This window comes from Diadema setosum, chromosome 12 (assembly GCF_964275005.1).
Source record: "Diadema setosum chromosome 12, eeDiaSeto1, whole genome shotgun sequence".
Lineage (NCBI taxonomy): Eukaryota > Metazoa > Echinodermata > Echinoidea > Diadematoida > Diadematidae > Diadema > Diadema setosum.
In genome coordinates this window covers 36,284,124-36,299,009 of record NC_092696.1, presented here as the reverse complement: position 1 = coordinate 36,299,009, position 14,886 = coordinate 36,284,124, and the positions used below count along the sequence as shown (strand labels likewise).

Sequence of the window (14,886 nt, the reverse complement as noted above, 5' to 3'; positions counted from 1 at the left end):
AACATTTATTATCCTGCAATAACCACATTTTTCATAATTGCAACCAAGCATTCAGTGCATTCTAGCCAATTTATTTCAAATTAGAAAGATATTCAACAAAAAAAAGCATAAAACTGAATATGTTGGTGTTTGTGAAATCTACAATATTATGTCTGGAGGTCATGTTATTAAACTTTGAGCTTGTTTTTTGCTGAATTATAATAGCTTGATGTTTATGCAACTATCAGATTTTTTTTTTTTTTTTTAATGCTCCAGCTACATGAAAGTCTGTAGGCTTTTCAAAAGATTCAAATATCGAGGAGGAGGAGGAAAGGAAAGACAAAAAGACATTTCAAAGCATGCAAACCAACCAGAAACCTTCACACTTGTTTGTCTTCTCTCCGCCGTGAACTTTGCTTGTTTCAGTCCATTGCTCAAGGAGAACAACATTCAAAAGTTTCCCTTTTTTTTCGTCTTCTTTTGTCTTTCAGTCTCTGGCCAAAGGCGACATGAATTCCGTCGGCTACAGCTCCCTGAACGAATCCATCGCTGATCTGAAGAGGAAGATTCATCCTTCGAACCTCAAGTGAGTGTTTGCTATTCAGGCATGCATGCTCAGTATGACACGCTGTTCATTTGTTCTGATGATAGTAAAATGTATTCGTCTGTTATGATTATAACAAAAGGACATTTAGTTTGTGCAGCATCTGTTAAAATACAACTTGCTTCGCATAACAGAATTCCTGTCATAACATAATTCAAACTCAGTAGCATTCTTGATTATAAAGACACTGGTCCTAAACTCATTAAATTTAAATACCAGCAGCTGCTTGGCTTACGAACAGAGGAGGATTAATTCACACTTAGGGAAAAAAATCAGGTCGGTATGTATAACCATTAGTCATAGTAAAACGGCCAGAGACATTGTCAAACATTTTGGTTGTTCAATTTATTTAAACAAAAACAAACAAAACAAAAATTGAACTTTACTGACTGACTGGCATTATGATGCGTAAATTTATGCCTTATCAGAATGCTATCATATAATCCTTCTTGAGAATTGAGCCGTTTACTCCCAAGGGATATATTAACAAACATCATCATGCTAATAAAGTGCTTGTGGAGTAGTTTACTTCTGGCACTGCTATTAATGGGGAAAATTGAGTTCAGCAAATATGGTCACTCTTGCCTTTCAGTATTCATTTCCAACCCTAGTTTCATCAAAGGATCATAGTAGTTATGCAGTATCAGAGACTTTGCTGGCGTACATGCAACTTCATACCCTCATCTCAGATTTTCCAGACTGGGTAGATTGTGAAACAGTGCCTTTAATGAAATGTTGTCTCTTGGATCCCCTTCTTATAGGTGCTTTCAGAACAACGTGGAGGTACACATCGCCCACATACAGAGTGGTATGAGCCAGATGGGTAACCTACATGCTTTCTCAGAACGCCACGTACCGTACTGAATGCCACATGGAAGGTACACAGACTGCCTGGGATTGGTGCAGAGATGGGATCATTCACCAGTCTGGTTATTGGATGCTGCACTCCATCTGTAATGTAAATGATGGCTTAGCCACGGCTGTTTGGCAATGTACAAACTGGGATGGCAAGGGGATTGGCTGGTTTGTCTCCTTTGAGGCACAACTAGCCTCAATTAACCCGCTGAGTGCCCATTGGCAGAGAAAACCCCGTAGCTCTGTACACACTGTCCAAAGTCGCTGGTACGGTAAAGGTTAAAGGCGGCATGCCCGCATCTGCAATGTGACGGCCAGGAACGGTAGTCTTCAGAGGAGAACCTGAGGAATTCACAGCGATGGAGGAGACTTGTTGTTACATCATAAAGACCTGGTAGAATGGGGATACCGTGGACTCCTGTTAATATAACGAAGTCCTCGGGACCAGCAGTTTTCTTTCATTAGATTGAAATTTTGTTATAGCCGAATTAATAAACAATACAAAACATAGAGCCGATAATGTTGCAGCTCGAATTTTTACTTTGTTGTAACCAGAATTTTACAACCATGTTCATTATAACGGGAGTGCACTGCACCATGGAGTGAGAAGACTAGCCCAACTTGAGAATCCTGATAACATACTGTAAAATGAGGAATGTATGCGTGCATTTTAATTCTGCAAATTTCTCGAGAGCCAAGTTTCGTGAAATTAGAATGCACGCTAAAGATCTTGTCGACACTATGTGCGTTGAATGTTAGAGGCAACTAGCGAAAAAATCATTGTGCAAGTAAGGCCGTTGGTTCACATTTGTGAAAACTTAAATGGCACAAGAATATCGTGTCTTATAGTGTTGTGTACCCACAAGTCCACCTTCAAAGACATGTGGATCGAGTGAAGACAACAATACTACAGTAGTAGAAGACATCAGTGCAAGTTTGGGGAAAATCGGACAATCCGTTCAAAAGTTATGATTTTTTTTTAAAGTATCTGTGCAGTCACTGCTGGATGAAAAGACTACTACAGTGTATGATGTCACATGCGTACAACGATATAAGGAAAATAAAAAGGGAATTTCACAAAACTTTACTTTTTTAATAAAGTGCACATTTCTCTGACTTGTTACTGACGTATGTTAAGGGTAATATTATTCCCTCTGCCTTCTGATAGAGAGAAGTCGAGTGTTCTTTTGTTATGCGAGAAAAATGGAAATATGTTGAATTTTCTTTGTACTTTTTTTATTTTGTTGTACTCATGTGACGTTACAAGCTGTAGAAGTCTTGTCATCCCGTCGTGACGCGCTGAGCAGAAACTTCACAAATTCATAACTTTTCAACGGATTGTCCGATTTTCCTCAAACTCTCACTGATGTGTTCTACTAATATTGCTGCATTCACTCAATCCACGTTTATATGAAGGTGGATTTGTCCTTTTGTCCACATGAGTACAACGAAATAAAGAAAATTCAACATATTTTCACTTTTCTCGCGTAACAAAAGAACACTCGACTTCCCTCTTGTACTCTGTGTAAGTACACACACATATCCAAAGAATCTTGACCAATGTTGGCCACTAATGAGTGTACACCTCCATGCACATACACTCACTCACCAGTGCTGTTCCTGTTTTTTTTTTAAATGTACCCTGATGGTCAGCAAATCAAGCATACCACCCATAAATCCCCACACTACCAGGTCTTAAAAACATTACTGTATCTAGACACGAGTCCGACTGGAGGTGCTCGTAATTAGTCCATGTGATAAATGTACGTCATACAAAGGAAATTATGTTTTTGGGGAAAGGCATCATAGTATGTTGGCAAAAAAAAAGAGAAAAAAAAAGTTGTTTAGCATCACTCGTGTAAAAAAATAAATGCTAGACCAACTCAGTTCGAAGTATTTTCCATGGGGATCAGAACTCTGCTTAAATACCGGTGAGATTTGATCTTATCTTTTTGTCGTCGAAGTGAGAGTACTAAACCCTTAGTTCAATTACACATGGCTTCTGAGTAAGATTATAGTTTGTATTTTCCAAGGGGAAGGAGGGGATACGATAGTTAAACGTCCTGAACATGAGTTATGTGTAGAGTTACACAACAAATGCTTAAAGGTGATTGGGACATATATATTGTACTATAGAGGGCGTCCTTTTCTGCTTAGAGAGGATTGACAACTGCCAAAACCCTACTAAAACAAAAGCAATAAAAACCTCAAAAATATACTAGATAGAATACAGTGCACTGTCATTTTTTTTTCCACAACACTTTGAAAATGCAGATATTCATTCACTTTCATTTGGTTTACTTTCCATTTTGATAAAGGCCATGACAATAGCTTGAAAAAGTTTGTAATATTGGGTATCTTGTAATATTAGGGATTGGAACAAAAGAATAGAAGTAGGAATGGGACCTTCAGAATTACCTTGTCATGTCAGGGTGTCTGCAGTATCCGACCACTTTATAACAAGATTCCACTGTTTCTCCAAACTGTGACAGCAGGTAGGAATGTTTAGCAGTCAACCATGCTTCTCGCATAAGTCAAATAATTGCCTAAGTCGAAGGTCTTTTCAAGTCCTCTTGTGTTAAATTCTCTTGATTTTAATCCCTATGAATCAAATTTTCTTTCCGATCCAAATTGATTTGACTTGCACCAGTTTGACTATTTATGCGCCCATCAGGGATGGCTTGTAGTGTCAGGCGAAAGTGGGCCCGTCAAAATCAAATAATGCGAAAATTTAATGTGACATTATTTGACATTCAGCCAGTCAGAATTCTGCTTCATATTTTTATTCACAATTGCTACACTTGCATGTGAGTGTAACCTGGTATGCAAGAGGTCTCAGCAATGTTTATTTTGGTGGTTGACCATGATAATTCTGCTCTGTCTAAGTTTTATATCTCTACAGCATATTGTAGTCATTTTGGTTTACTTGTACAAGATTATGTTGGTAGGTGTCAGACTAGACAAGTGTGATGTCTGCCCCCCCCCCCTCATTTTATAAAATGGCAACTTCTCGTCACAACATCCAGTCGACAGCACAATTTTTGTCATTACCATGACACTTGCCTGTGCTGCGGAGCAAGAGCTAGCTATTATAAGATACATTGTAATAACTTTTTTTTTTTTTAATGAAATGAGGAACCTGTATCTTTACCAACTTTCTTGAGTCCTCCCATGTTATGGCTAGAGTGATAGATTAGCCCTGCTCTGGTAGGAACAAAGTTGACGCGACTGTCAAGAAAAAAGAGAGAGAGGGAAAACGCGAGAAAGAGAGTCTATATATAGATATATATATACATAATATTTATTATACTTATTGAGGAAGATATGTTACATAGAGTAATGACTGTACAATTTCTATTATTGGATTTGATTGAGTTATAAATGGTGTATTAGCTACCTTTTTTTTAAAGTTCATCTTCTGCCATATTATCAAAAGAAGGAAATACATCACATATACGAGATTACCAGCAAGATTGTGAATTAGATAAAGCACAGAAAAAAAAAAATGTAAAAATGAGCATACTTGATACTCAGTAGAAGCCTACCAATGCCTTTGGGAATAAACCACAGTGTGATGTCCTTCTATGGGAAATGTGTGTTATACCAAAATTGACCTGTCCCCAATATCATTTTAATGTAACTTTAGATATGAAAATAATTAAGCCCGTCATATTGTTTGAAAAGCTCATTTCACTGATACCCATAGATCAGTAGATGCTTTGGCTAGCCAAACTGACAGGTAAATGCCCCCACCCCCCCCCCCCCCCAAAAAAGAAAGAACAAAAATGAATTTTATATTCTTTGGTTATATCAAGCACTGATGAAGAATATGAGATTATCTCATGTTATCATACCTTGTGTTGGGAAAAATTAGCTTAGGATGTTGAGAATCATTTTTTTAAGTCTGATTGGTGAACTGAAGCAAGAGAAAGGATTCACTTGCTCAAAAAAAATTATGAATTGGTCAATCTTTATTGGTATTGCAGTTACGGACTTCTGCTACAAAGATATATTTAGAAGTCACCTGCAGTGATTTGAATATGCTACCATGGATGTCTTTAACCTCCTATTGTGTATGGTATTCTTGGACCCCGTTTACAGTGCGAGGCTCGGCCGCGGCTCGGCCGCGGCCGAGTCCAGCCCCGCTTCAGTGTAAACGCGCAAAAGGCCAAATGCGAGGCCAAAATTGGCCTCGCATTTGGCCTCGCTCTGGAGGTGGTCTCGGCCGCGGCCGAGCCGCGGCCGAGCCCGGCCTTCTCTTGGTGTAAACGGAAACTGGGCCAAATGCGCGGCCAATTGCGCGGCCAGTTTTAGTCTGGCTTCCAAACCCTCTGCCTGTATCTTTCGCTGTTCAGGATATTAACCCCCTCAACGTCGAAAACTAGTATAGTTTAAGGTGGTTTTGTCCTGCAAAGGATTTTTTCCTTCGGCAAAGGCCTTTGCCCGAACGACGACTTCGTCGCCACGGAATTCAGTTGGCAAAGGGTCTGAAAACCAGACAATACCAAATTGCGTTAGTTTACAAGCAGAGCGCCACTACGACCAAATAATGAAAGGTTTGAATCGAAAGCGCGGCCGAGCCCAGCAGTGTAAACGGACAAAATTGCGAGGCTCGGCCGCGCAATTGAGGCCGGTTTCGGCCGCGGCCGAGCCGCGGCCGAGCCCGGCCTCGCACTGTAAACGGGGTCTTAGTAACATTTGCTCAGATATACACAAAAGACTCGGGAGTTTAGACTTTTAGAAAGACCCAAGTCAGGACAGTTAGTAGAACATTAAGTTTCATTTTCAAGTAGGCTTGTAGTCCTTTCATTCCGACAATTAATTTTGTGAGGGAGACACTGTACTTGCATTTGAAGGTGTCTGTCCACTAGTCATTTGCTAGTCAGTTTGTTTTCAGTTTTTTAAAATTACTCTGGCAGGTTGACACTTTGTACCTGGATGATATCTGTCTAATAAAATATTTTTGTATGTTTCTTTCCATTTTTCACCATTTTTGAGTCACTCTTGTTGATTGATATTATACCTCAGTATGAAGCTTGTGAAAGTCGTCTGAAATGTAACAAATTTTGTGAGAATCTGTGTACAGCCTTCTGTGAATGGTTGATACAATTATTTTATCATCAATAGCCTATGAGTGATTATTGTTCAGTCCTTGCATTTACATACATACTGCTACTCCAGCGAATTACATATGGCTGTAAAAAGAAAATGACGCCGCATACATTGTATCACCTTATTTCGGAAGGTGTTCAAAAAGTTTAGAAGTGAAGAAACTTCACGATCTGTAATTTACCAACTGCTTACAATGTCCGAATACTTTACTAGCACACGGGGTTACAATCCTCATGTGGATATACTAAACAATGTGCAAGTTGCAGTTGTCCCCATACTGTTCCCTCAACAAGAATTTCAATGTTTCAGTTTTGTGCAGAAAACCAACGGAGGCAAACTTTGATGCAATAGGGTGAATATTGCATGACAGGTCAATATTAGTTTGTGTCTGTGGGGAGGATGTTTAGTACGTCACATCTTCGGTTAAGTAATTTAGATATGTAGTGCAAAATGTCTTGGGGTGCAGATAATGAGGAATCAAACACTTGAACGTGGGATTGTGCCATTTTGTGCTATCTGTCAAGCTTATTTTGATTATAAATTGCTAATTGCATACATATCTTTGGTAAGTTTTCTTCATCTTTGTTGTTGAAATGAATGTCATGCTTTTTATTGCTTTGAATTGTCATGAGTGATATAATATGTTAAATGTTTGTATATTTGATGTAAACTTGTACATAGTGTAAGATGATTCATGGAGTTTCTTACAAAAATAAATCCACTATTTCTGAAAAATTCCAGAAACACGCATTCCTCATGGATTATTTGCAATGTTGGGTGGCTACATTTGGTAAGTCACATCTAACATGAAAAACCTAAGTGTGATTTGATTGAGATATGGGGTCGTTTCATAAAGCTGTTCTTAAAGTTACCAACGACTTAAGAATGACTGGCATTCCTCATGGATTATTTGCAATGTTGGGTGGCTACATTTGGTAAGTCACATCTAACATGAAAAACCTAAGTGTGATTTGATTGAGATATGGGGTCGTTTCATAAAGCTGTTCTTAAAGTTACCAACGACTTAAGAATGACTGGCAATCAGTTCGTATGTGCTATACTTATCAGAATGTCCATAATTCAGCACAAGAACCTATCACCAGTCGTTCTTAAGTCATTCCCAACACTAAGAACAGCTTTATGAAGTACCCCCAAGGTTAATTGATTGTTTTTCTGCAGTGACAAAGTGAGTAGAAGCTACTGATGCAGGTTGAAGTTTTAGCAGTACATGTTTGAGTTGTAAAAGTGATCATGAAGGTTTGTTCAAACATTGATGTCAACTGTACGCCAAATTTCAGGAGGCAAAAAGACCTTTCCATGTCAGAAACAATGAATTCTTGTCATGTATAAAAGTAGCGGGTATTATGTACTTGGAAATCAGTTGATTGTACACGGAAGGGAGAGAAGAGAGAGAGAGAGAGACAAAAAAAAAAGTGAAAAAAAAATAGATGTATTTTTAGCCTATATAGTTAAAACCCCCAAAGAGAACTTGTGATAATGAATCGTATTGGTCATCATTTTATGTATAATTGTGTCATCTGAATTTTATACAAAGAGGCCGTCCACTGCATTTGAAATGGCATGAACTTCCCGTATATCAAGCTGGAGTTAATAAGCATAATGAAATATATTCGGTTAAAACGATGATGGATGGCTGTCATCAAAATCAAATAGGAAGTAGAAAGTTACTGAGCGATGGAAACCTTTTTAATAGGTCAATAAAAAAAAAAAATTACCCCCTCACCCCAATTGAAAAAAATAAAAACCCCAAACCCAACAACTGATATTAGGAGCAATGATATTATGCAGAGGCCCTCCACCCACCCTGTCCCCCCCCCCCCCCACACACACACACGCACACAATCAAGTTTGTTTCGTGGGGGAGGGGAACCTCTTGGAAGAATGAGAAACGAGAAAAAGGAATCATAGCAAATCTGACACTTCGGGGGATCCGTTAAAATCTAAAGCAGTGAGCAGCAGCCTGCAGGGATTTGGTTAACTATCAACATGTACAGTAGTCATTAGCGAATGCTTACTTGCACGTCGACAGCCGCAGCCTACAATTAACAATCAGGCTAACTCACGTCTGTGCCTACGTCGAGGATTCAATACCCCGACGCTAGAGGGCGCTGCATCGTGGGCATGTTCAGTGGGGTGCCGCAAGGGGTCTGGACATGTTGGCGATCAACATTGCGGGGCGTTGCACTTGTTTACCAGCCTTTACTTTAGTAGGTTGGAGGGGAAAATGCAAAATAAAGAAAAAAAATAAAGAAAAAGAAAAATACAAGGTAGGGCCTATTATCATTTCGTGTGTGGTGAAATATGACGTGTTTTACCTCAATTCAACTTTGAATATAATCTCTACAAATAATTTCGTGTTCATTGATTGTTAGAGAGCGTTGGAAGTGACCTACTTCAACCATGAAAATCCTTATCCCGTCGGAGTTCTTCACTACGGAAACAGCAACAACAAAACCAAAAGCGAAATTATAGAAAGAAAGAAAATAAAATCATTATACAATAGTCATGTATAGATATATCCAGCTGGCGATGATTGTTAAAGGTACTAATCGCTTCTAATTGTGTACCGAAATCTATTATTACAGGCGAACACAATCATTAGTTTATTAGTGGCTTCAATAACACTATTCTATTTGCACAGTCACCTATTCAAAATGTTAATGTGATAGAAACAAAATGTTCTTTGATCAAACATTTTCCAAATACTTATCCTAAAGTCTGCACAAGATCGTTGAATTGTAACTCTACAGATCCAGAACTTCATCGTGTGGGATTGCATGGCTGATTTGAATTATTTCCGCTTTGTGTTCATAAAAGCATGGATATAGCATAACTGAGTTACAATAATGATTAACATTATTACTACGCAATGATATTTTGTCTCTTTTTATGTACAAAAATAACGGAAACAATAATACTAATGACATCACTTCCAACAAATGGTAGTAGTCGAAAAAACCAACGTGGGAGATCCAATATCAAAGATATAGCTTGTATAACCTAGGGCCCCGAAAGAGACAGAAAAAAAAAGAAAAAAAAAAACACACCACATCATAATGGGACACATACAAAAATAAACAGAATTATACTAAAGTCATAAAGAACCAAAACAAAAAATAGAATCGAATCATATCCACATTATGAGAAAGAAAGGGAGAGAGATAAGAGGAGAGGATAGCACGAAAGAGAGGGAATAGATGAGATAAGAAGCTGAGATGACGGGGGGGGGGGAGATGGAGAGAGTTGTTGCCTTTCTAGGTGGAAGATGCAGCTGTTGTTTTAGGTGCAACGCTAAAGTCTGATGTATGAGGTGAGTATTGTCTTTGCTAAGCGATGACGTCTGATGATGCGGCCTCTGCGAGATTACGAACAGTGCACGTTTTGCGCGGCAGATACCTTCTGCGAATCCTTTGTTTGTAGTCTCGGCGCATTATTTTGAATTTTTTTAATCAGGCGTCTTTCGTAAAAGCAAAGACAACTTCTGCATCCTCCGCCTAGATTAAGGCTAAGAGAGGAAATGATATAGGAGGGCATAGTGGCCTACAAAATCCCAATACCAGTCTCTCGCTCAGTTTACGTACATAAAGACATGCAGACATAGGAAGACGCACATTGCGGATCAAGCGGGGACAGATTCTACTTTTTGAGCCGTTTCCTGTCTCATTCATGTTTCGTAATTTTTGTGACAGGAAAAAAAAAAACAAACGTTCATCAAGAGCGTGCAACAGATTGATGAATTTCACCATTAAGAGTGCAAATCATGCTCCCTCGTGTGGCAGGGGGGGGGGGGTTTCCTGGCTTGTGTGTTCCCCTTCCCCCTCCCCCCCCCCCCCCCGATTTGCGATCATACAATCTGCCGAACGTTCCCGGTGAGGGAAGGCCCCTCCCATACCCGACTTTCCCTCTGTCCACTTCCAGAGACCTCTACAAGAACAAATTCAAAGACGACCACACGGGTCAAGAAATGACAGATACACGTTTCAGCCACTTATAGTGTCCTATTAATTTTCTTTTATTTTGTGACTGAAAAATTTCCAAAAACTTCCATCGAAAATGTGCGCCAGATCGCTTAACTTGTAAGTATGCTATGCAAATGCCATCTCGTGTTATGGCGGAGGAGCGGCTTCTTTTGTTTGCGTGTCTCCGCCTCCTCCCCCATTCCCCTCTTGAACGCCATCACTCTTGCAACCAGAATATTCCTGCGTCTACCAGTATGATTCTTATCTTCGGGCGCTTTCCGCGACGGTATAATTACTAGTACACGTGTACATTTAATTCGCTCTCAGTGTTCATGCTCCTCCACGCCCCCCCCCCCCCCGCCGTGCTGCAACATTAATGCATCATACATTGTAATATGTATTACCATGGAGATTGGGTGTATGCATTGAGGAGCACGTCATTATGTTAATACTTCAAAGGGAGAGAGGCGGCAGCGATCGAGGAGTCTATATCTACAACAGATGCCGTTCACAAATGCTGTACTGAAAGCAGCGGCGCAGTAACGCATTTGCCGAATACACATTCTTTTATTTTGATAGTCAGAAGTGGATGGTATACGTCATTTTAAGATACAGGTGAGTCATTCGTACTTTCAATAGAGCATTTACTATATATTATGTTGCGCTATTCAAGGATGATATTCATGAGTGACATATATACTGTTCCTATTCTCATAGTAACGTATAGAGGTATATAATTAATTCAATTTTTATTTTCCACTCATAGGGTGGAACACCCTCCTCAGCCAAAGGCTGGTTTTCATAGGGGTCCACACATACAAGTTAAGAATACAAACATTGTACATACAATATTAAAAATATACATACCATTGATTATGCAAAGAGCATGGAAAAGGTATACAAACCGTGATAAGCTTGTTTTAGACACAAAAGAAGAAATTAAATAACAGCAAGGCCTCAAATTACGACATGACAAAAAAAAAGCATGTGAGGATGAATCTCAAATACGGAAGAGAATCGGTATTACTGCTGATATGTTTTGACTGTGGATTGATGAGTGAAAAAAAAATGGATAGTATACTCTATCCGTTTACGCATCATACATTCAACATTATTTTATATAATCATATTCATGTATATATCTTACACTACATATTAGCAAACTGACTGTGACTGATAAGGCCTTATTATGTTGTCCAAACTTTGAGTGGAACCCAGGGCAGGCATAAGCAGCACTCTGGCCAGAATTTCATGCGACAAATGGCTATGACATCACGTCATAATTGGTGGTCTATAATAAAGATGTACATACGAGGTACATGGATACACAAGATACTTACGTTACATGAAGAGTTCGGTTTCAAAAGGTACTATATCCATAATTTCAAGTTCTGTGAACATCTTGATGCTATTTAGCAACCTCTGAGTGGAATTATATTTTCCCATGTTATACTGCCAGTGACTGCAATATGATACAACACTAAAACACTCTCTATAGGCAAATCAAGGTTCATATACTTATTTCATGATGAATTAATAATGTTTATATTTTCGTGGATGTAGTACCTTTTAAAACCGAAATTTCACATGCTAGAGATAGATTCCGTTTGATGTCATGAGATGTTCGCGGATTTATTTGTTTTTGTTTTTTTTTTTAGGAATGGTTTTGATGGGGATGTGATGCGAGGTCAACGGGGTCTAAGTAATTGACAATGCCCTGCCCTATTAATCAGCCAAAAACAAACCAATGTGCACAGCTATAACGTCCACTTATCCCTTGCTGACCAATATGTTGAATGAATGATTGCCATTGGACATAAGCATTCAAACATATTTCGCATTCCTCAATGCTCTGTATCCATCGAGCATGGTGGGGAGGGGTCACAGAGACACAGCACCCCTATACCAATACAAAATTACCCAACAAGGCACAGGAAGAGTTAATACATATACCTTACCCATTATGTTTCCCTAACCCATTTTCTTTCCGACAGGCTTTGCCTCTCGTTTCCTTTCTACACGATCCCTTTTTATTTTCTGTTTCCTTCATTTCTTTTATGTTTCTTTCATTCTCACTAGGTGTTTTCTCTCTTCTATTTTCTCCTTTTTTGTTCTCTCATGGGCTTTATCTCGTTATTATTTTTTTTTTTGCTTTTCCTTCTCTGTATTTTTGGGGTCATTTTTCTCTCTGTTAATTCTTGTCGAATACTCTGTATTCATTCTTGTTGTAATTCTTTTTTTTTTTAATTGAACTTCAAAGGGAAAAAGTGGAAAAGCAGCTCTGAACGGGATGTATTTTCTCAATAATGTGATTAAAGTTTTTTAGATGAATTTCATTCTGTTAAGATATAATCTGTTGATCTAAAAGCTGATAGAATCAAGACGGGCGATGAGTATAGGAGTATACTAAACACACAGTTGGTATTACATTTGTGACATTGTTAAAGTAAAATAATTATGTAATTCGGGAAATAAATGTGAATCAAGACCGTGTGCCACCACTTTCCTGCCCTGGTACTTTACATTATGCACGTATAGAATAGCACAGCATATCCATAAGTCCTTTATATGAGGCATACTGCAGATGCCATTCACCTTAACGACAGAATGATGCCGTTCACCCGCTGAAAGTAGCCGCGGCTTGCCCAATGCATATTAAACCCCGGTCACATAGCGCTTTACGGCTTAATCACGGCCAAAACACGTCAAAAAGTGGTCTCCCGTGAAGCAGACGAAGTTGTTCGGGTTGATGTCGAGTTTAAGACGAGCTACGATCGATTTGTAGACGTGACAGAACAAAATTTTATTCCGCAGACAACCACGGGCGGCACACGTGGTAAAGACGTGCAACACACGTGAAACACACGTGATAATCCGTGTTCCGGCGGTGATTAAAATTTGGGGAGACGCAGTAAGGACGCGAAAGTTTAGCGGTCTGTCACGGGCAGAGCACGGTCATCTGACGCGTATTACGCGTTGGTATCACAGGAAATAGCGTGTGTTTAGCCGCTTATCGCTGACAAATGGATTTTTCCGCGTACACACACGTGGCTGGACATGGTTAGCCGTGCTTAGGCAGTGGTTCAGCAGTTGAACAGCCGCCAACGGCCATACCCCGTACAAAGGACGGACAAACCAAAATTAACCAAAAAATTACCACTTACGACCACGTCCACCAGATTTTCATAACTTTTTATATGTGATTTGGACGTGGAGTGCTGTGTGACCGGGGCTTTAGTCAGGAGTGGATGATACGCCATTTTAGAACAATACAGGTTTGTTTGTTTGTTTGTTTGTTTTTATTTCTGCATTCAATCAAATACAATTTGAATACAAACTTCAAAAAGTAGAAAGATAAAGAATAACAAGTGCAGTGAAATAAATCGATAACAGTACATAAATAGATACACATAAGTGATTGCATCGAGCAATGTAAAGACACAGAAACATAAAATAAGATATACAGTATTTTTCAGTAAACAACAGAGATCACTGAATGCAGGAGACCACCATCGTAAGCGATTAAGCTTGAAATGGATGGAGGCCTCAGGTAAGTCATACAGGTAAGTCATTACAAGTAGTACATACCTCCATTTTGACATTTTGTGGTTGACGTGTTATGACATTTGTGGTTATTTGGACATTAGTGATAGATTTTGACATAAGAAGTTAGCTCTACACCTCCCCCCCCCCCCCCGTGCAACAAAAGCAATGCATCATACACATTATAATAAGGTACAGTGCGTTACCGTTGAGATTGGTAGTATGCACTGAAGAGCACATTCTGTCATTAATACTTCAGCAGGAGAGAGGCGGCAGCGATCGGTGTGTCAACATCTACTGCAGAGTCGTTCACTATTAACACAGGAGGCTGTACTGAAAGCAGCGGCTTGCCAAATGCATTAGTCAGGAGTGGATGGTACATCATTTTTGAACGATACAGGTAAGTCAATAAAGTATACCCTCAACATAACATTTTCTATACTTCATGTTGTTCTATTCAATGATGAATAAACTATTCATATGTGACATGAATACTGGGATATAATCTTATAGCAACGTAAAGAGGTATATATTTTACAGATTCTATCAAAGTGATAATGCCATATTACGTTGTCAAATCTTTTGTTGGAACCCAGGGCAGACACAATGTCCACTCGGGCCAGAATTCCATGGTGATGAATGGCTATGACATCACACATTGATACTCTATGAATAGTGCGTAATATTGGTAATCTATACAATGATTTACATACGAGGTACATGGACACACAATTACTAGGGTTGTATAAACAAAAGTGTACGACTTATTACCAGTGCTCCCTACTTAAGATGGTATATATTATAGTAACAGTT

General features: G+C 39.1%; 1 protein-coding gene across 1 annotated transcript in view; it reads left to right on the top strand.

Moving 5' to 3' along the window:
• The window catches only part of LOC140236369 (protein lin-9 homolog), a 39,109-nt gene extending 37,219 nt beyond the window's left edge, over positions 1 to 1,890 (top strand). Inside the window, exons 13-14 of the mRNA XM_072316325.1 lie at positions 471 to 565; positions 1,345 to 1,890. Of these exons, the coding sequence (XP_072172426.1) occupies positions 471 to 565; positions 1,345 to 1,447 (198 nt within the window). The 3' untranslated portion in view covers positions 1,448 to 1,890. The remainder of the gene's footprint in view (positions 1 to 470; positions 566 to 1,344) is intronic.
• Positions 1,891 to 14,886: the final 12,996 nt, after the last annotated feature.